The following is a 21,376-nucleotide window of genomic DNA, read 5'->3' on the forward strand; positions in this document are numbered from 1 at the left end:
ATATGGGCAAGGGGTTGGCGGTGAGGTTTACAAGATCGATCAGTCAGTCATATTAATTGAACACTTACTGTGGGGAGGGCACTGCTTGGGAGAGTACAACACAAAATAGAGACAGCCGCTGCTCACAATGACCTTACAGTCTAGAGGGGAGAGATGGAGGTACAGGAAGTTGGCGTTAGAGGAATGAAGTGTGCAGGTTGGGTTGTAGTAGGAAATCAGCAAGGTAAGATAGGAGGGAGCGAACTGATTGAGTGTTTTAAAGCTAATGGAAAGGAGTTTCTGTTTGATGTGGATTGACTGATTTTTTGTTGTCAGAAGTCTGATTTTTGACATAAAAATGAGTATGCTTAACCCTGTTACACTTTGCACCAGCATACCTGACTTAATAGAAACACAAGATATTAGCTGTTTATTTCAAGTCCTGCTTATTTGTTTTTCAGGTCAACCATTAAATATGTTGATTTTTGCTTGGCTAATTAAAATTGGCATGGTTGAGCTGGGAATGGCTAATTGGGGTAGAAATGGATTAGTTAATAGGAAAAATGGAAATGTACCCTTGCTGATTTGTACATCAAAATTACAGGCTCATCAGAATGGCTTATTACAGAAGCTCCTAGAAGACGAAACTGTGTCTTATGAATATGATCTTATTGTTATCGGTGGTGGTTCTGGTGGACTTGCATGCTCTAAGGTATGAAACAATTTTCTTTTTATCCAAATCACAGAAGCATCCCATCTGTAACTCTTCTTTCATAATAATTTTTGTATCTGTTAAACATCTACTAGGTTCCAAGCACTGTATTAGTTGCTGGGTTTGTTACAAGATAACCAGATTGAACACAGTCCCTGTCCCACATGGGGCTCACAGCCTAAGTAAGAGGGAGAACAGGTATTGAATCTCCATTTAAAGATGAGAGAGCTGAGGCACAGAGAAGTTAAGTGACTTGCCTAAGGCCATACAGCAGGCCAGTGGCAGGGCTGGGATTAGAATCAATTAATCAATCCCGGTCCTCTGATTCCCAGACCCATGCTCTGTCCTTCCGTATGGTTTAAATGTAGTCATTCCGTGGGTTTTTTGATTAGTCAAATGCTTTGAAGATCCTGTTAATGTACATCTGTACCTCCATAGTTTTAATTTTTTTTAAAGCATGGCCACATACAAATGCAGAAGCTCATAATTGGTCTATTCACAGGAATTAATTTGACATGCCCATTCACTTCTGTCAGAATGTGTGTGTTCCCTCCATTTTGGCTAGAGCGTGATAGGAAATTGGGCAATGTTCATTTCACAATGCAAGCCTATTTGGATACAGGACACCACTGTATCAGAAAAACTCGCTTGCGTAACAGCGTTAGACACCCTGAATACTACAGGATGAGCTTTTCTTAACACGGAGTTTTGTGAGAACGCAACTTTTGCACTGTAGGAGATCTGGGTGAATTGAACACTGTCATTCTGAATTTGAAGTCATTGTCATGGATTGATTCCTTTTTCTGATTCCACTTTTTAAAGAAACTTGCAGCATAACCCTCCTTGCCCCTGAGTGTTTATTTTGTCTAAGAAATGAAGGCATATGCAACCTCAACACTTCTAAGATTTCTCTAAAATCTGTTTTGTTTCTGAAGCCATTTTGGGGAGCTGAACTATAGCCATCTGCTAGCTTGCAGAGTGACAGAAACAGCTTTTAGATAGGTGTCTCTGTTTTTTGTTGTTTTTGTTTTTGTTTTTCCAGGAAGCTGCTACTCTGGGAAAGAAGGTTATGGTGCTAGATTTTGTTGTGCCGTCACCTGTAGGCACATCCTGGGGTAAAGTGTTTTTAAGACTTTATTTGTACTGTAGTGTATTTGATGTTAATTCTGATTCTAATTTCTGAACTGGCAACAGGAAACAGTGAGGTGACCATTATTCAGGCTGTTCCCCTCCCCGGGGGAAGCCACACTAGATCCAGTTCTGTCACCTGGCCTTGGTTTCCCCTAGGGCCTTCCATTGATTGGCATTGAGTCTTGGTGATATGGAGCCTGGAGAGAGTAGACTATTTTCAGACCCTCCTTTTGGGAGAGGCTGTGGGCCCAGAGAGGCCCTGGTGTGAACAAAACACCATGGCCCGAAGAAAAGCACTACTCTCCCAGAAGTGGGAGAAGGGCACAAACCAATCGGTTTGGGACCCGGGAAGCTGCTGGGGTTTGAGCAGACCGGCAGCTGGCTCTAAAATTCCTGGAACAAAGACAGCAAATTGATTAGCTCACTGTTTCTGACTCCCTATGACACAATCATCTTGCCTGACTTGTCTTGGACATTATCTTTCAATCTGGGTCCAATTTTTAGAGTCATAACTGCAATATGACTTTAATCACCTTACTTGCTTCTCTCACAAGTCAATCAGGAATGCCCTTATTAAGGAGTTAGAGTATTTGGTATATTATATGAGGTACTGGGGAAGATACAGAAAGACTTGTAGAAGGCAAGTTTCATTACCCCAAGGAGTATATAGTCTAAGAAAGGGGAGATGGCCCTCAACTCTCAAGAGCAGTAAAGAATTAAGAAAACCTGCAAAAATAATTTCCAGGCTTCTATTTGATCCCCATCCTGGGGACAGTGGGAGTAAAGGGAGTTAACAGACTTCCTCAATAGAGCAGGGTTCTGTGGTAACACATAAACAACTTATAGGGCAGTTCGTGCTAACCAGGCCAGCCTCTCCCAGCCTTCCCTCCTCCTGGTCACAGTCAGGTGTTCATGCAAGCTTGCGCGTACACACGGATACACACGTACACACACACACACACACAGAGTCCTTCACACTTACAGCCCCACTTCTGAGGCAGTCTGAAGTTTGCCCAGGCACACAACTTCTCCCCCTGAGTTAGTGAGGTGTGCCTTCTTGCCTCCATTTTTGGATGGTCAGGTATACCTCTCCCTGGAGCCCTGCATTGGCCCAGGGCAGATCAGCACCCAGTGGAACCCAGTAAGAGGTGGGTAGACTTAAACTGCATGACCCTCCCTTGCACCCCATTTCTTCCTGAGTGTCCATTGCCGCACTAGATCCTGGGATGGAGTAAGAGGGCAAAGTATGCATTTGAAATGTTTATTTCAGTTCTCTCCTGACGGAGCCAGGGTCATAGAGTAGGCATTTTAAAGGTGCTTCATCTCCCTTTTAACTAGTTGGCCCTGCAGTGCCAGCAGAAATTTAATGGCTTGAATTGGCAGGACCCCAAACTTTTAATTCCTGTTGGTCTTGGGTTGGGCCCCAAAAATCTGTTGTGCATGGCTCCGTTTTTCTTTCCATTGCCAAGTGAGTCAAGTGTGCACATCTTCCCAGGACAGACAAGCACAGTCAACTTCCCCAGACAAAGACACGCTCACAAGCATCCTGAGAGGTGAACACATGGATGAACACATTCTTTCTCCCTGCTCCAAAATGATGAGGATATAGACGTGTCCAAACCCGTCTCAAGAAAGAGACAGGCATGCACATTCACACCCTGAATTTGAGCTGCACACTGAAGCAGATGGACCCGTACATTCAGATGAGCTCAAGATCTAGCTGCATACCTTATTATAGTAATAATAGTATTTAAGTGCTTACTGTGTGCAAAACAATGTACTAAGCTCTGGGCAAGAAGCCACAGGGGAGAATTCATAATAATAATTGTGGTATTTGTTGAATGCTTACTGTGTGCTAGGCACTGTTCTAAGCCACAGTCCCTGGCCCTCAAAGGGCTCACAACCTAAGTATAAAAGAGGGGAGAGGGAACTGGTGACAGACACATAAGGAAAGATGAAACAGTAAAAGCACTGAGACCTATTGGGTGCTTAGAATAACCTTCTGGGATCTGTAGCACCATTAGAATGGCCAGAAGGTTTCTCTAAGCATCCAGTAGATCTCAGTGTTTCTATGTTAGCTCATGCAGATCCCAGAAGATGGTTTTTTTGGGAAGCGCGGGAGGGTGGCAAAGCAACCCCAGATGTACTTATATCCCTAAAATTACACCAAAACTTGGGAGTCCTTTTTGGGTTACCTGGCTTCTTTTTATTTTGGATTTTTCTCTCTGTGTTTAGTGTTTTAATCAGAAATTGTACTAAGAAATGTTTTGGACCCAAGTTAGAATTTAGCAAAAGGAACCAAATGAAAGAGGGAACCCAGGAGTGAGCAAATGTGGGAAAAAGAAAATCAGGAGATCAGGTTCACTCCACTAGAGACTCTTGAAAGGCAGAAAGAACTTGTCAACATAAGCCAACACCCACTTCTCCTCACTCATTCTTGTTGTTGCTGTCTGACACCTCTGCCTGTTGCCTTCACCAGTTCCAGATGTTTAACTGCCTCTTGCAACCACCTGTCCCCCGGCCTCCCTCATCTCTTGCCATTAATGACCTGGCCTCCTACTTTATTGAGAAAATCTAAGCTATCAGGTGTGAGCTCCCTAAAATCTCCCCTGCCCCTCCCCAGTCCATCCCTCCTCCTGTTCCTCCTTCAACTCTCCCATCTTTCCTAGCAGTATCTCAGGAGGAGATCTCCTGCTGTCTCTCAAAATCCACCCCCTCCACCTGCGCATCCTATTCCATCCCTTTGCACCTTATCAAAACACTTGCCCCTTCCTTTCTTCCCTCCCTAACCTCCATCTTCAACTGTTTGCTCTCCTATGGCTTCCTTCCCCACTGCTTCCAAACATGCCTTAATATCCCCTATCCTAAAAAAGCCCTCACTTGACCCCTCAGCTCCCTCCATTTATCACCCCATCTCCCTCCTACCATTCCTCTCCAAACTCCTAAGTTGTCTACACCCGCTGTCTCAAGTTCCTCTCCTCATTTAAGACATTCCCTGCCCACAACGAGCTTACAGTCTAGAGGGGAAAACAGGCGATAATATAAAGTATGAATTTGTACATAAATGCTGTGGGACCGAGGGTGGGAGTGGTGAATAAAAGGAACAAAGGGCGAAGAAGAGGAAGTGGGAGAAAAGGAAATAAGGGCTTAGGCAGGGAAGGCTTCTTGGAGATGTGTCTTCTATAAGGATTTGAAGTTGGGGAGATGAATTTAAAGATATGCACTTTTAAGTGCTGTGGGGTTGGGGATGGGGCAAATATTAAATGCTCAAAGGCCACAGATCTAAGTGCGTATCTGACGCAGAAGGGAGAGTGAGCCACGGAAAAGAGGGTTTAATATCTGAGAAGACAGGATCGCAGGACTTGAGTTCCTGGATTGGGATCACGAGTCACCAACATCAAGGCAGCCGGGGGAGAAACCGCAGACATGTATGGTGGGAGAAATGTTTTAAAGATGTGACAAATGAAAACCTCAGATGAAGTGCTAAGCTACACAGTTGAGTGGCAGCAGCAAAAGGTAGACCAACCTGGCATTTGAGCAGTTTGTGAAGATTGCAACAGAAGGGAAATTATAGAAGTAGCACTAGGCATTGTGGATAGTGGTAATAGTAGAAATGGTATTTAGTGAACATTTGCTTTATGCTAAGCGTAGAACTAAGTAATTGTGCGCTAAGCCCCGGGGTAGATGCAAGGTTGAGATCGGAGGCATTCTAGTAAATACAAACAAAGATTGATTTTTAGTGCGAAAAATGTAGAAAGGATTATCAGTCATGCTTTGGTTTTACCAACCAGGGCCAAGAATTTTACTGGTAAAATTTCATTGATGACATTATCTTTGAGTCCAAAGGACAGTTTGCTTGTGCATGTGTGCTTGTGCTCTTGCTCTCTTTCTCTATCTCTCTCTATAAATGGAATAGAAATGTATTATGGTGTGTCTGCCAAATGTAAGTTTTCATAAATTACCATTAATACTTGGCTGTATCCAAAAATTATGTTCTCATTTTAGCTTTTTTCGTGTGTTAAATAAGGCTTGGGAGCTTAATATTTTACTGGAGGGTGTATATGCACATATAATGGAAGAATCTAATAGAATACCATCTTTTTTAGGTCTTGGAGGCACTTGCGTAAATGTAGGCTGTATTCCTAAGAAATTGATGCATCAAGCTGCATTACTGGGACAGGCATTACAAGACTCAAGGAAGTTTGGCTGGGAATACGAACAGCAAGGTAGGAAATGGCGGGTGAAAATATTAAGGGTAAAAGAGGGCAGATTGAATTCCATAAAAATGGTCTGTTCCCTGAAATTTTGGTTTGCTGTCAAATTATTTTAGCTCTGGCACAAAATGTTCCCATCAGTCAGTACTCATTCCCAAATCTACTTGTCCAGCCCAAACCTCTATCCTTCTCTGCAGTCTCACATCTCCTTTTTCCTTCAGGACATCTCTACTATGGTGTCCTGCTGCCACCTCAAACTTAACATGTCCAAAACAGAAGTTCTCACCTTCCCACCCCAACCCTGTCCTCCCCTTGACTTTTCTATCAACATAGGCAATGCCACCATCCTCCCTACCTCACAAGCCTGTAACCTGGACGTTACCCTTGAATCACCTCTCCCACTCAATCTGTCACAAGATCCTGTTGGTTCCTTCCTTCACAGCACCTGTAGTATCCACCCTTTCCTCTCCATTCAACCTGCTAAAATGTTGATCCATGCATTTATTGTCTCCTCCCTTGACTACCACCTCAGCCTTCTCGCTGACCTCCCTGCCTCCTGTCTCTCCCCTCACTGGTCCATACTTGCTCTGCTGCTCAGATGGTTTTTCTAAAAAAAAGCATTTAGTCCATATCTCCCCACTCCTCAGATCCCTCCAGTGGTTGCCCACTCACCTTTGCATCAAACAGACACTCCTCACCATCCACTTTAAGGCACTCAGACTTCAGGCCTCCGATCCCCTGCTCTCTCATTGATCTCCAACTACTTCCCAGCCCACACACTCCGCTCCTCTAAAACTAACCTACTCTCTGCACCTTGATCTCTTCTTTCTTGCCTTGCCCACATCCTCGTTCAGGCCTGGAACTCCCACTCCCTTCATATCTGACAGAGAGAAGTGGTCACCTTCAAAATCCTCCTAAAATCGCATCTTCCCCAAGAGGCCTTCCCCAACTAAGCCCTCATTTCCCCTATCTGCCCGCTCCTCTGTGGCAACTATGCACTTGACTGTATAACTCTGAAGCACTTTGATGCTTAATATGACACTTTGATATCATCGTTTCCCCAACCCCACAGCAGTTTATATAAATATCCTTGTATTCTACTGTTTCCCTTATCTGAAATTTATTTTAATCAATCAATCATTGATATTTATTGAATACTTACTCTCTGCAGAGCACTGTACTAAGCACTTGGAAGAGTACAATACAACAGGTCGCCCCCGGCCCCAGGCTGTTAAGCACATCATGGGCAGGGAATGTGTCTCTAATTCTGTTATATTGTACTCTCCCAAGTGCTTAGTATGGTGCTCTGCACATAGTAAACATTCAATAAATATTGATTGATTGCTCTCCCAAGCACTTAGTACAGTGCTCTCCACACTGTAAGGGCTCAGTAAATACCACTGATTTTTCACCTTGCTCTACGGGTAACACAAGCAGTACCTTCAAGTGTTGTTGGAAGTCTCCCCCAAAATGCTGATGTAATGGTGATTTTTTTTCTTTTTAATTTAAAAAAGAGTTTGAGTGCAGCCCTGTAGTGTACAGGCATGTATAAACAGAACTGCCACAAAGCCTTGCAAATTTTTTTAATGTACTCACCTCTAAAAACTGCAAGTGAAAACATTTCTCTCACTGAACCGAATGCTGGTTGCTCAATTTCCAGAGTTGAATAGTTCTGTACACAGAATCCAAGTTTGTTAACCCCTCATCCATTCACCTGGGTTGCCAACTGCAAAGTGATTTTTTTTTTAAACAAATGGTATGAATAAACATTATTGATTTTTACATCTTTTACTGAAGGGAAATTGGGCATTGGTTGTGACACCTATTTGGTCCATGGTTTGATGGTGCTAAGTGCCCAGTAGACAAAAGTAGAGTTCTGCGGGACCTGCAAATGTGGGGGAAGGGAGAGACTTCAGGATAACAAGAAGTTGTCTGGAATCCCCGGGTCTCTCCTGCATCTCTGCTTGCCATCTTCTGCCACAGAGGTCTTGAGCGGCAACCCCTTGGTCCCTCTCTCAGGCAGTCTGACAGGTTCGGGAAGAAGGAGGAGAGGGGAGAAGGATGGGAAAGAGGAGTAGGGGTAGAGAGGGGAGAAAGAAAAAATGAAGAAGGGAGGGAAGAAGAAAAGGGAAGGGTGAAAGAAGAGCAAGGCCCAGGTAGAAGGAAAAAGAAGGAAGGGTAGGGAAAAGTGGAAAAGGATCTCCCTTCCCCTTCTTTCCCTTCCCACCTTCCTCCCACTCCACACCCTGGTGCATTATTTGAAAAACTGGGTGAAGATGGGGAAGCCAGGAACCTCTAAGAGGTGGGTGGGTGCGCGTGCATATCCGATCCAAGAAGGGGAACCTAATGGTCCATGTGGCAGGGAGGAGAAGACAGCAGGTAGCTCTCCAATCGGAGAGAATCAGTGGCACATCACCATTCAACTACTAATCTGTGACTCTCAGAAATGATATGCAGAAGTTTGTGCACTATTGTTAAAAACAAGTTCAATTTCTTTTTTCAAATAAGAGTTTTACTGTTTTCTTTCAGTTAAGCACAATTGGAAAACCATGACCGAAGCGATTCAGAATTACATTGGCTCTTTAAATTGGGGTTACAGAGTAACTTTGAGAGAGAAAGCTGTGACTTATTCCAATTCCTTTGGAGAATTTGTTGATCATCACAAAATAAAGGTGCATACACGTTTCATTTTATCTCCATTTACTTTATTTGGACTATTGCTTGGGAAGAGGCATGGCCTACTAAAAACAGTAGGGGCCTGGGAATCAGAGGACCCGGGTTCCAGTCCCAGCTCTGCCACTTGCCTGCTCTGCAACTTCAGCTAAGTCACTTCTTTGCGCTTGTTTCCTCAACTGTAAAATGGGGATTCAATCCATACCTTTTATCTCTCCTACTTAGAATGCGAGCCCCATGTGGGACAGGGACTGCTTTCGATCTGAGTTGTATCTACCCCAGTGCTTAGAACAGTACGTGATGCATAGTTACCAAAATTATTACTCTTTATAGCTCTTTAAAGTATACTGCGGTGTGTCATCTTACATAGCTAGTTTTTAACCTCCTTCTTAGCTGTTTTCCCAATTGTTACTTAACCCCACTACTTCACAGAGCCAGAAAAGTGGCTGAGGTGGAGAATAGGGCTGGAGCCAGAAATCCAGTCTCTCCATGCTCACCTGAAAGCAATATGGCATAATCCCAGGGCCTCCTACAGCCAGCCCTAATCAACTCAATTGTACTTCATTGGTGAAGAGGCGGCTTAGCCGTCTTCCAGGAAGATAGTCTAATATGTATATCTGTAGATATATATATATATATACACATAGATATAATGATATTTGTTAAGCACTTACTATATGCTGACCACCAAGCACTGGGGTAGATAATCAGGTCCCACATGAGGCTCTCATTTGAAGAAGGAAGGAACACAGGTATCAGATCCCCATTTTGCAGATGAGAGAACTGAGGTAGAGAGAAGTAACTCATCAAGGTTACAGGCAGACCAGGGGCAGAACCTGGATGAGAACCAGGTCCTCTGACCTGTCTAGGCCTGTGCTCTTTCCACGAGGCCACACTTAGATGCATACTCAGGCAAGACAACTGCTCTCCCTCAATGGCTGGGGCTCCTCACTGGCTCCCTTCCCACCCTCTCCCACTCATCTTTTTTGCCTCTTCACTGCCTTAAGCAATTTCATTTTGCATTCTTCTCTGTTCTGCCTGTAGTGTGGTAGCTACACCCTAGCACTCTACTCCCCAACTGCTCTTTCTTCGTTCTCCAACTCCTCTCTCCTTGAGTGAAGCTCAATCTGATCTTTATATGTCTGGTATTCTTACTGCCATGTTTTTTCAAGAGTCGTTAATATGTAGGTTCAGCTAAATGAGTTAGTATTTTTCGCCTTTTACATTTGATCAAATCTCTAGTTAAATGAACTTCTTCTCTCCTTTTTGTTGAGTCACAGATCAGACTTTTCTTCCACTGGGTCATAGGACAAAGAGTTTGAGAAATACCAGAATAAGCAATTTCCAAAGGCCAAAGAGTAAGTGTGGTCTTTTGGAAAAAACATGGCCTGGGAGTCAGGGGATCTGGGCTCTAATCCCAACTCTGCCTCTTCCCTTCTTTGTGACTTTGGGCATGCACTTAACTAATCTGTGCTTGAGTTTCCTCATCTGTAAAATGAGGATGTAATCAGTGTTCTCCCTCCTACGGCGAGCCCCATGTGGGAGAGGGACTGTACTGTATCTACCCAAGGCTTAGTACAGTGCTTGGCATATAGGAAGTGCTAAACAAATATTACAGTTATTAGAAAACATTTTGCATTTGTGAGTTCTTTGATCTTAAGATTTTAAAATGTTTTCTAGGCATTTGTTGTGTTTCTTGGTATGTGTAAGGAAGAGAAGATTGTGAGTCCTATGTGGGATAGGGACTCTAACCTGATTAACTTTATCCTGCCACTTAGGACAGTATGTGGCACATAGTGTTTAACAAATACCATAATAATAATGATAGTAAAAATGGCAAAACCAGTGCTTAGAACAGTGCTTGGCACATAGTAAGTGCTTAACAAATACCATTATTATTATTATTATTATTAAGAATTCTATGCCCATTGTAGTAAAGGAGGCCTGGGTTAAATGGGCCAGCCTGTCCTATTTCACCGTACTGTGCTTAATATTGTTTCGAAACTTGTTTATATATTTGTAAAGTTGGTGGGGGTTTTTTTTTTTTTGGTTGGCTGAAGGGTTTTGTGAAAAGAGGCAAGCATGATTTGTTTTTCATTATTAGTTGAATCCCTATAAGTTTGTCTTTCTGTTTTCCAGGCAACCAATAGGAAAGGGCAGGAAACCTTTCATACTGCATCAAAGTTTGTCATAGCAACAGGTGAAAGACCTCGATATTTAGGAATTCCAGGAGATAAGGAGTACTGTATTACTAGGTAAGATCAAATCTTAATTCTTTTTTGTTTACAATTTGTATGTTGAGACAAATGGGGAAAACAGCAAAACCAGATGGTTGTGAACATTAACTTAGAGTATGTATTGTATTATTTTTCTTTTTCCCCCTCCCTGCCCCTTCTAGTGATGACCTCTTCTCTTTACCTTATTGCCCTGGCAAGACACTAGTTGTGGGTGCCTCATATGTTGCTCTGGAATGTGCAGGATTTCTTGCTGGCATTGGTTTAGATGTCACAGTTATGGTACGCTCCATCCTTCTCCGTGGCTTTGATCAAGAAATGGCAGAGAAAGTAGGTGCCTACATGGAACTGCATGGCGTTAAATTCATCAGAAAATTTGTGCCTTTTTTGGTAAGCTCTTATGAGAATTGTCTCTTTTTTTGCCTCCTTTTGAATCTGTATTCCTTTCCACACTGTCACATAAGCTCAGCAGTTTAGGTAGGAAAAACATGTAGTTGGTAACAAGAATAAAGTCTGTAATCAAAGGATCTTTGGGAGGAAAGAGGGGTCAATGGAACATTTTGTCTTGGGTTTACTTTGTAAACTTTTTATTTGGAAATAGTTTACAAATTGTTCTCCTTCCCCCCAAAATCACTAGTTTCCTGTAGTTTAATTTTTGATTATTTGCATGTGGATTATCCATTGGTCCTTGTCTCCCCTCAGCTGTTTAACTGGGTACCGAGGCCTCACACATCCCATGTTTTAACAAAAGATGGAATATAAACTCTGCACAAGGATTTTGTGTCTTCACACAAATTGCCAAATTTCATTCTTAATAATCAAAAAGCACCAAGTACAGAAAATAGATATTCAGGGTCAGAAACTTATTGTTAAAATTGCAGACAAATCAAACCATTTCCATTCAGTTCGTGATGAGAGAATAGGTCTATGGACTTGGGCTTATAAAGGACACAAACACAGAGATTTGTGCTCTTCTGGTATTTCAGTTGAGCCTAGTTTTTCTCCATCTTTCCCTCACTATAACCTTAACATTTCCTGCTCTTCTCCCAAAATTGCCTCCTCTCTCCTACCCCGCACCTATCACCATACATCCAAATCAGGAGAGGAATAAATGTGTAAGTAAATCGTGTGGGTACATTGCCTCACCACTACTCTCCATTAGCGAAGGTAAGCAGATATCTGTATTACCGTATCGTCATTAATTCCTTTAGATTGAACAGCTGGAGGAAGGAGCACCTGGAAAATTAAAAATGACTGCCAGATCTACTGAAGGAGAATCTATTATTGAAGAAGAATTTAACACAGTAAGTTCTCATGTGTCCTTCACCTTTGAAGAAAACATTTCTGATGGTAAAGTTTCCTTAGGAGTGCACATTTTAAAGCTATTCTTTGTGTTGGGCTCCTTTCTTGATAACAGTGCGCCATGCTGGTCTAACCTCAGCAACTGATTCCCAGTTTTCAGCTGGTATATGCAACCTTGCCCCAGGCTTTGCTGTACTGTGTCTTTAAAACACTTCCTCTGCCTTTCTTGCTTTCAACTGTCCGTTTTCAGCTCTCCCTGCCAAAGCTGTTCACTCATTCTCACATATCCCACCCACTGTAGCTATGCTAAAGTGAGCATGGCGTCACTGCTAGGAGACCATGTTCCAGAACTTAATTGTTTATGATCTTATTTTGCCATTTGATGGTGAGTCTGGTCCTTAAATGATGTTGATGGAATTGCCCAAGGAGCTGGATGTGATGCTTTAGAGTGGTCCAGGTCACATGACCTTAGAGAAAGTTGGATAACTCTTCAGCTCTTTTAGTTTGATCTCGAGCCTGTTACCACGTTGCCACCATACTCCGAGAGTCTCCCAAATGAGACTAGAGAAGCAGTAGCAGTGTGGCCTCGTGGACAGAGCATAGGCCTGAGAGTTAGAAGGACCTGGGTTCTAATTCAGGCTCTGCCACTTGCCCACTGTGTGACCTTGGGTAAATCACTTCTAGGCCTCAGTTATCTCATCTGTAAAATGAAGATTAAGCCCCATGTGGGACAGGTACTGTGTCCGATCTGTTTATCTTGTATCAGTGTCTGGCACATAGTAAGCACTTAACAAATGTCATTAAAAAAAAATGATGTGCTGCTGACCTTCTTGATTCAGTTCTTCATCTCCTTGTCTGCCATTACTTTGTGGTCAGTGTGCTGTTTAGCTAACAGAATACTGTGATAGCTTTTAGCTGTATTTTTCCAATCTAAATTTTTGGCTAAGTATATGGGTACCCTGGAGCAGGCTGATACATCACCTCAGTTTTTCTTCAGACTTCATCAGCCTGTAGTGCCTGGCTGATTGAGCGAGACTGTCTACAGTCCTTTGCAAATCCTCGTGGGTTTGGGTCTCTATAGCGTAGTCACCTGCCTACAGTAATTCCTGAATGACTGTCTCTAGAGTTGGGATAATGCTTCAAAGTCTATCGAGGCCGGAGGTGTGAAAGCATATTCTAACATAGGCAAATATCCAGGTCTCTTGTTGCATCTTCCAGCCTGGCTGCATAAAACAAGTTGAATAGGACCGGTCCCAGTGTGCATCCCTGCTTTACTCCATTAGCAGTGGCAGTGACTCAGACAGGGCACCCTTGGCTCTGACCTGGCCAGCTGGGCCGTCATGAAGTAGTCTCAGGATTTTGCTGAACTTTCCAGGGCAGCCAAAATTGCTCAGTAGCTTCCGTAGCCCAGTTCTGCTGATTATAATAGAGCCATGTAAATATAACAAGCCCAAAGGCCCATGGGTCTGAAATAAATTAGGTTTGGTCTAAAGAATTTTGGTGAAGTAAGCATTTCAGTAAAAATACGGGTGGGGAGAAGCAAGACTGTTTTTCAAGCTATTTTCAAGAGAAACAGCATGGCTTAGTGCATAGAGCAAGGGCCTGGAGTCGGAAGAACCTGGGTTCTATTCCTGGCTCCACCACTTGTCTGCTCTGTGAACTTGGACAAGTCACTTCACTTCTGTCTGTCTGTCACCTCATCTGACAAATGGGGATCAAGACTGTGAGCCTCGTGGGACAGGGACTGTGTCCAACCTGATTTGCTTGTATCGATCTCAGCACTTAGCACAGTGCCTGGCACATAGTAAGTGCTTAACAAATGCCATTATTATTATTATTGTCAATCTGTGCATTGTCACTCTGTCATTAGTAAGAGAGGCGAGGGCTAGTGAAAATTTTGTGGCTTGGTTAACATTTTGCAGGCGAACATATTTTTTTGAACCTAATATGCAAGGCTGGTTTAATACTAATTGATTTCCAAGTTATATGCCCAGTGTTCCTAGCATTCTAAGGATTTATGCTCTACTGCATCATTCTTGCTGTTGCTATCCTATGACTTTTCTATTTATTTTGATGAGTGGAGAAGGCCTGAAATAGGTAGATTAGAGCTGATAGGAAAGACAGTGGTGAACCAGTTTTTGAAGGGAATCTATATGGTCAGCGTAGCAGGACATACAGAGCTAAGGTTGAGGGTCCAAGAGGGAGCAAAGCAGAGTGTATACTTTGCTGAGTGAAATTATGTTTTCATTCTTAAGCAGCAGATTTTAGAGGCTCGTTTTAAATTGAGTCAGCTCAAGACTCTCCTCTCTTTGGGCATGAGTGGGGCAATTGTCCCTTTGGGATTTGGACTAAGGGGGCGAAGCCATTAGTAGCACCCACCATGGTTTTTCAAATTGGGCAGCCCTGGAGCCAGAAAGGGGCAAAAATGGAGCCAGGAAGGTTCCAGTTCTGGTCCTGTGCCTACATACTGTGATTCCCTGATGTGCTCTGAGCTCCTGTGGTGAATCCCCTCTAGGCCAGAGCCTCTGGGTCCAGGTTAGAGACTTTTGTTTTCTCCCCACAGGGCTCAGTTGCAATGAGTCATAGGCCCATCTAGTCCCCTGAGACAGTCTGGGAGATGCTCCGGGGCTGAGGTAGGGGTTGGGGTTCTGGGCCTCCTCTGGTGGCTTTTTTTTAACCTCATGGGGATGGTCTTCACTCCCCCCCCCCAGTGGCAACTGGCCAGTCCTGGACCACCTCCATTTTCTCTTTCTCCTCCCTCATCTCATGAAAGTTCTCCTAAATTTGCCTCTGTGTTCAAAATGAAAAGTTGGCACTCCTAGGTCAGCTCGGTTTGGGAACAATATGTTATTTTTCATATTTTGATGCCCGTAATGTGTTTTGGCAATATTTGCCCCATGCATGATCATAAGGTGCTTTTTTCTCGATATACTTTTATCAGCGGGCAGATCTGAATTATTAATCCTGATCATCTTGCCCCCTTTTGGGAAATTTGGCTTATAGGCTATTGTGAATTTTTTTTTTTTAAGTACTAGAGGGAATAGTGTTTTGAAAGTATTCGGTTTTTGAGCAGTAGATCTTATTAGTTTCTCTCCCATATGTAGATTTTGATAGCAGTTGGTCGAGATGCTTGTACAAAGAAAATTGGCTTGGAGAAGATTGGTGTCAAAGTTAATGAAAAGTAAGTATGTGGGATCATTGAAATTCTGTTGACATAGAGCCCATTTTAATTACTTGGAAATACTTGTTTAACCATTAGATCATTAAATTACCTTGAATGTTCCTAAATGTATTTCTACCGCACCTAGTTGTCTTCATTCCATCACTGATTTAATTATCACGGAATGAAGTGGTATTCTGTAGTCGTACGTGATCATTCCGTCATTGAAATGGGCATTTGCCTACTTGCCACAGGTGCTGAAAAATAGGACCTTTGCTGCTGGGTGAGTATCTTGCTGGGCAGGTGAGTGATTGTGACCATCCATGAACCTGCAGGGAAATTCTGGGGCCAGTCCTTGCTGCCTTGGAAGTGAAGGAACTGGCACTTCCAGACAGTTCTCAGATGTGCACAGTGTACCCTTAGCTGTTGATCAGAGCTGTCTAAGGCTACAAATAGCCAGGTCTTCTCTGCCAAGGCTTTGAGGCTGCAGCAGGAAAGACTGTTTTGAGACATGGCTCTAAACAGACAACTGGTAGGCATGCAAGAGAGTCAGCTGGGGGAATATATCTGTTTTGATACATACAGGTTTCCCTTGCCAACCAAGGCTTTCCCAGCCGTGGATTTTGAAATATCCACACTCCATTTTCTGCACGCCATTTTGGCTTCCCCTGATTTTCTCTAGCTGGGGATAACATCACCTGTCCTTTCAAACCAACCACATCTGGAATTGCACTGTATTTTCTCTGTCAATGAGTCTGTGGTTCATAAACAGCCTGCCTGAAATGGGCTGGGAGTGTCTTCCATAAACTTTAAATTTCACCTGAAGTGATAGAAGGTGGGAAGTCCCTAACTCGGTCTCTTTGACAAGCCTTTGGAAGCAGCTGAGGTTTTGCCATCCAAAGTCATTTTCAGACCTTCAGCAGAGATATGGCAGAGTTGCATAGGGGAAAGTGCATGGGACTGGGAGGCAAATGATCTGGTTTCTAGTCCCAGCACCTCTGATCTGCTGTGTGACCTCAGACAAGCCCCTTAATCTCTCTGTGCCTCAGTTTCCTTATCTGGAATTTGGGGATAAGATTCCTGCTCATGCTGCCTCTTAAATTGTAAGTCCCATGGGGGAATAGGAACTGTCTGATCTGATAAACATGTATCCCCCCCAGCACTTAACGCAGTGTGTTCCTTAGTGCTTAGCACATAGTGTTCTATAATAATATGATAATGATTGGCAAGGGAATAGCTGTGTATCAAAAATGGACACTTCCCACCCTTCCTCAGTCATGCCCAGCAATTGTTTGTGGATATATTCCAATCATTGCCGGGGCTTCAGAGACTGGCCCTGGATGCCTTGAGACTGGTCACATAACTCATCCCTACGTTGAGGGAACTCCCTCCCCTTGATTATGTGTAACTATTAAAATCCTCTCCCACTGTCTCTCAAGGGCAGTATTGAGGGGCTGTTGCCCCCACAGACTTGGGTCCTTGGGGATGAAACAGCTTTGGGGTTTGCCCCACCCCGCTTCTCTCAGTAAGAAGTGGGCTTGCCAGAAGCTGGGGTCCCACCAGGACTCCTGGCCATGGCTCTCCCATCCCTGGCTGTGAGCCAGGAATGGACTCCCCACCAAGCACTTACCATTTTCCGTGTGTGTCCTCCAAGCCCTTTGTGTGTCTGCATTTCTCCCTCTTCCACCCTGTGTGTATTTCTGCTAGCCACCTCCCTGGCGCCATCCAGCCCGTCTACCCCCATGCGGGTATGTCTCACTTTTCCAACACCCTACCCCACATTGGTCCCTGCACTAGGGATGAAAAGCTGGCACCCCAGCTTCCACTTCATAGGGAAAAGAGCCGTGCAGAGGCCAGGAAGCATCAGGTGCAAGGAGCCGAAGGAAACCATTTCCAGGGCTTTGGAAATTGTATTTCCGTACTGGTTAATGTTTATCTTAATACTTAGAATGAACCTAGACGCTGCTGCGCCTCTGAGGGAAGAGAGCCTGAGTTGCTTGGAAAGAGCCAAATGTCTTGGTTCTTATTCAGTTGATGTGAGATCAGTCATGCTTCTCTTTTCAAATAGGAATGGGAAAATTCCAGTAAGTGATGAAGAGCAAACCAATGTCCCTTATGTTTATGCTATTGGGGATATTTTGGAGGGTAAACTAGAGCTCACTCCAGTTGCCATACAGGCAGGCAAGCTACTAGCTCGAAGGCTTTTTGGAGGATATTCTGAAAAGGTAAGCTCAGTTGTACTGTGAGAAAAACTGGATTAATTACTTAAGCCCAAAATGTTATTTTTATTTATCGACATTTCTCCCTTTAATATTGGCTGCAAGTTTGAAATGACCTTCTTGATGGGAAGAGGGTATTCTAACAGCAGGATAGGTTTGGAAAATGTAATAATCTTAATAACAAGCATGGCCTCGGTCCCACCAGTTAGTGTGTGAGGGGGATGGAGAAAGGCCAAATGTCAGGAACTGGGAAGGGCAGCAAGGCACGAGAAGGTTGTTAAGGGGCCTATTTGAGAGCAGAGTGTGAGAAAAGACCCCCAGAAAAGGCACGAAGGGAGAGCCTGCAAGGCAGCTGAGAGGGTGTGAGGAGGGGGCTCTGAGCATTTGCTGAGACAAGGTAAGGAGGAAGAGAACAGGGCCAAGGAAAGCCATGAATAGGCACAGAGAAGAGAAAGCCAAGATCTTCAAGTGCAGGTTTCAGTACTATTACAGATTCTCCCAAATAGAATTTATAAATTGAGCTTTAGTAAACTCGAATTTAATTTTTCTGAAGTCCATCTGCCCAGAGTTTTCACTGCTGGAGGCTTTAAAGGACTGTGTGTCTCCTTTTTCTTTTAGTGTGATTATATCAATGTTCCAACTACCGTGTTTACTCCTTTGGAGTATGGTTGCTGTGGAATGTCTGAAGAAAAAGCCATTGAACAACACAAAAAAGATAATCTAGAGGTAAAGTTCTGATTTTGTTCAGCATTGCAAGCAAGATGTACCTTGTGTTTTAGAAACCCATGCCTGCCTTGCTGTAGAAGTAAAGAACATTTGTATAAAGGGGATGGAAACTGGGAGAGGACAGGTTTCAGAGAACTATCAGGCCAAAAAACCACTACCTTGGGGATTTTCAGCCCTACCCGGAAGCTCTCGGGGCTCAGAGATCTGGAATGAGTGAGTCCAGCTCAAAAAGTTGTAAGGGGCCATCACCCCAAGGCGTTGCCACTCGTAGTCTGAGAATTGGTGAAAGAAACAAAATGACTTTGTAAGACACACCTCTAATATGTTTTGATCCACAATATTTAATAGTGGAATGTGGGATGGGAAAGAAATATGTTAAATGGTAGTGGGGTGTGTTGTGTGTGTGTAATGGTAGCAAATATTTTTCAACTGCCATATTCTTTTTACTTATTCTTCCTACCTCCAATATTCTAATATTGCCATTATGAGGCTTGGTAGGCAACGAGGTTTGCTTCAGCCAAAGAAAAAGAAGGATCCCATAGTAATTCTGGAGGAAAGATGGGGGACAGCATGGACCTGGAATTATTGGGCTGGGAAATAATTGGTTGCAGGATTAGGATAAGAATGTGGTACCCGAAGCACTTGCCACAGACATCTAATTGAAAGGAGTGCAAACCCAATGGTGCACCCTCCCCTTCTGCTGCCATCACAGCCACCGTCACCTCCTCCCTGTCCCACACCACCACCTCCTGGTTTAGGAATAGATGACCAGCAAGGAAGTGAGACAAGAAAACCCAACATAATAAAATGAGGTAGAAACAACTTGCTCTGGCAGCTGATTGTCATCTTGAGGGTTGGGTGTGTCCCCATTTTGGGGTAATCGTTGGCGTTAGCATACTGCCGGAAAGGAAAGCAGCTCTGCCTTGCCATTTTTTTTTTACCTTGATTCAACAGTACAGGCAGTCCCCACAAAAGGAATTGTTAATTCAGAGGTGAGCATATTTGTGTACTTGACCATAGACTGAAAAGTTGTATCATAGAATGAAGCTTAAGCAAAAAGAGAATAACTGTTAATATGTTCATCTCTCTTTCTGTTTTCATAATCTCCATTCGCTTCTTCCAGATATATCACACACTGTTCTGGCCACTGGAGTGGACGGTAGCTGAAAGAGACAATAATACTTGCTACGCAAAGATAATTTGCAATAAACTTGATAATGTACGTATTGTAAACGAGAGGTAACACATTGTAACTGTTAAAGCATAGCTTTCATTTGTGCAATGCTTATGTTATTTTAGAAACGAGTATTGTATATAACATGAGTGGTTGGCTTGGAGATTAGTTTTTTGGTACAAAAGTAGAGATCATTTCTAGTAGAGATCAAATCAGTGTTTGTCTTCCAATTAAGGTGAATGTCCAAGAGGTTGAGTAACAAATTAGACCCGAGTTTTCATAATGCCCTGTGAGATTGACATCTTCAATCTGAACTACTATTTTTTTTCTTGACAGTAGAGTTGTCATTTCTAAGATGCTCAAACTCACTATTATGGAATTAAGGGTGTGAAGGCTTGTTGCCAGCTTAGAAAACTCAAGGATAATGTTTAAGAAGACTGAACATGGTTTCAAAATAGAAGGCTATTATGATTATTATTATCATCATTATCATCATCATTATCCCAGCTTGACTACTGCATCCAGTTTGTTGCCAGCTTAGAAAACTCAAGGATAATGTTTAAGAAGACTGAACATGGTTTCAAAATAGAAGGCTATTATGATTATTATTATCATTATCATCATCATTATCCCAGCTTGACTACTGCATCAACTTCCTCGCACACCTCTCACATCCAGTCTCTTCCCTCTCCGGGCTTGGAGAGCTTGACTCTAGCTTGGTCATTTTCCTTAAATGGTGTACTGCATATGTCTCCCCACTCCTCAAAAACCTCCAATGATTGCCCATTCTTCTCCCTCAACCAATCTTGCTTCCGCCCTTACCTTTTATAATTGACAGACTGCAGCCCTCCCTATCTTCAAAGCGTTTCTGAAATCACATCTCACCTCTGGGAGGCCTCCTCCAATTAATTTCTCATTTCCCCCTCTTATATCTCCCAACTGCCACTAAAGTCCTTCTGTGCTACTTAAGTATTTTTTAGCCCTCTGAGGCCCTTATGCGCATATCTTATGTCCTCTGTTAGTTTCTCCTACCTGTTAATTATTTTAGAGTCTGTCTCCCCTGCTAGACTGTGAGCTCCTTGAGGGCAATTTTCATGGTAAAATTTTCTGAGAATAGACTGCTAGGTGTGGAGAGTAAACACATGCTCTGTGCAAGTTCTCGTAAGCCTCTCTTATTTCATGTACTGGATGTGGTCCTAATGGATACCAGTGATTTAAGCTCTGCTTAGTTAATTAAAGAAGAAGGTTCTCCTTGTCCTGCAACATCTTGCATTTTCAGTAACTTTGAATGATAAACATGGTCAACGAGATTGGCTGCCAGATTTTGTCTGAATTGGCATGCTTCTATTTTCTAGACTTTGAGGTTAATTCTAAATTTTATGCCATAGTGATGAATTCTTTTTTGAATTTCATTTTTAGCGGTCTGGGTACACATTTACTCAGTGTGCATTTACTGCCTGTTTTAACTGATTTACAGCATCTCAAATTCCATGATCTTTCTAAATTCCAAAGTAAGATTATTAGTATTGTAATAAATATAAACTTGACCCTTACACTGTAGACATTCTTACTATAATCAGTCAGTCATCTGAACTCTGTTTTTTTGTTGTTTTTATTATTATCTGTAAAAAGGATCGGGTGATAGGATTTCATGTTCTTGGACCCAATGCGGGTGAAGTTACCCAGGGCTTTGCTGCTGCGATGAAATGTGGTCTCACCAAACAGTTGCTCGATGACACTATTGGCATACATCCAACATGTGGTGAGGTAAGAGAAACAGACCAGATCCCTGACCCATTCCAAGCGAGACTTGAGAAATTGCTACACTAATTGCTGGTCAAATTTCTTAATA

At 43.0% G+C, this 21,376-nt stretch overlaps 1 protein-coding gene across 1 annotated transcript in view; it reads left to right on the forward strand.

Moving 5' to 3' along the window:
• Positions 1-21,376, forward strand: part of TXNRD3 (thioredoxin reductase 3) — a 41,757-nt gene that overhangs the window by 13,405 nt on the left and 6,976 nt on the right. The window contains exons 4-15 of the mRNA XM_029052807.2: positions 584-691; positions 1,734-1,806; positions 5,929-6,048; positions 8,566-8,708; positions 10,849-10,964; positions 11,108-11,333; positions 12,155-12,247; positions 15,350-15,426; positions 17,474-17,630; positions 18,243-18,350; positions 19,474-19,569; positions 21,157-21,291. Coding sequence (XP_028908640.1) covers positions 584-691; positions 1,734-1,806; positions 5,929-6,048; positions 8,566-8,708; positions 10,849-10,964; positions 11,108-11,333; positions 12,155-12,247; positions 15,350-15,426; positions 17,474-17,630; positions 18,243-18,350; positions 19,474-19,569; positions 21,157-21,291 — 1,452 coding nt within the window. The remainder of the gene's footprint in view (positions 1-583; positions 692-1,733; positions 1,807-5,928; positions 6,049-8,565; positions 8,709-10,848; positions 10,965-11,107; positions 11,334-12,154; positions 12,248-15,349; positions 15,427-17,473; positions 17,631-18,242; positions 18,351-19,473; positions 19,570-21,156; positions 21,292-21,376) is intronic.

The sequence above is a fragment of the Ornithorhynchus anatinus genome, chromosome X2 (assembly GCF_004115215.2).
Source record: "Ornithorhynchus anatinus isolate Pmale09 chromosome X2, mOrnAna1.pri.v4, whole genome shotgun sequence".
In the NCBI taxonomy this organism is placed as follows: Eukaryota; Metazoa; Chordata; class Mammalia; order Monotremata; family Ornithorhynchidae; genus Ornithorhynchus; species Ornithorhynchus anatinus.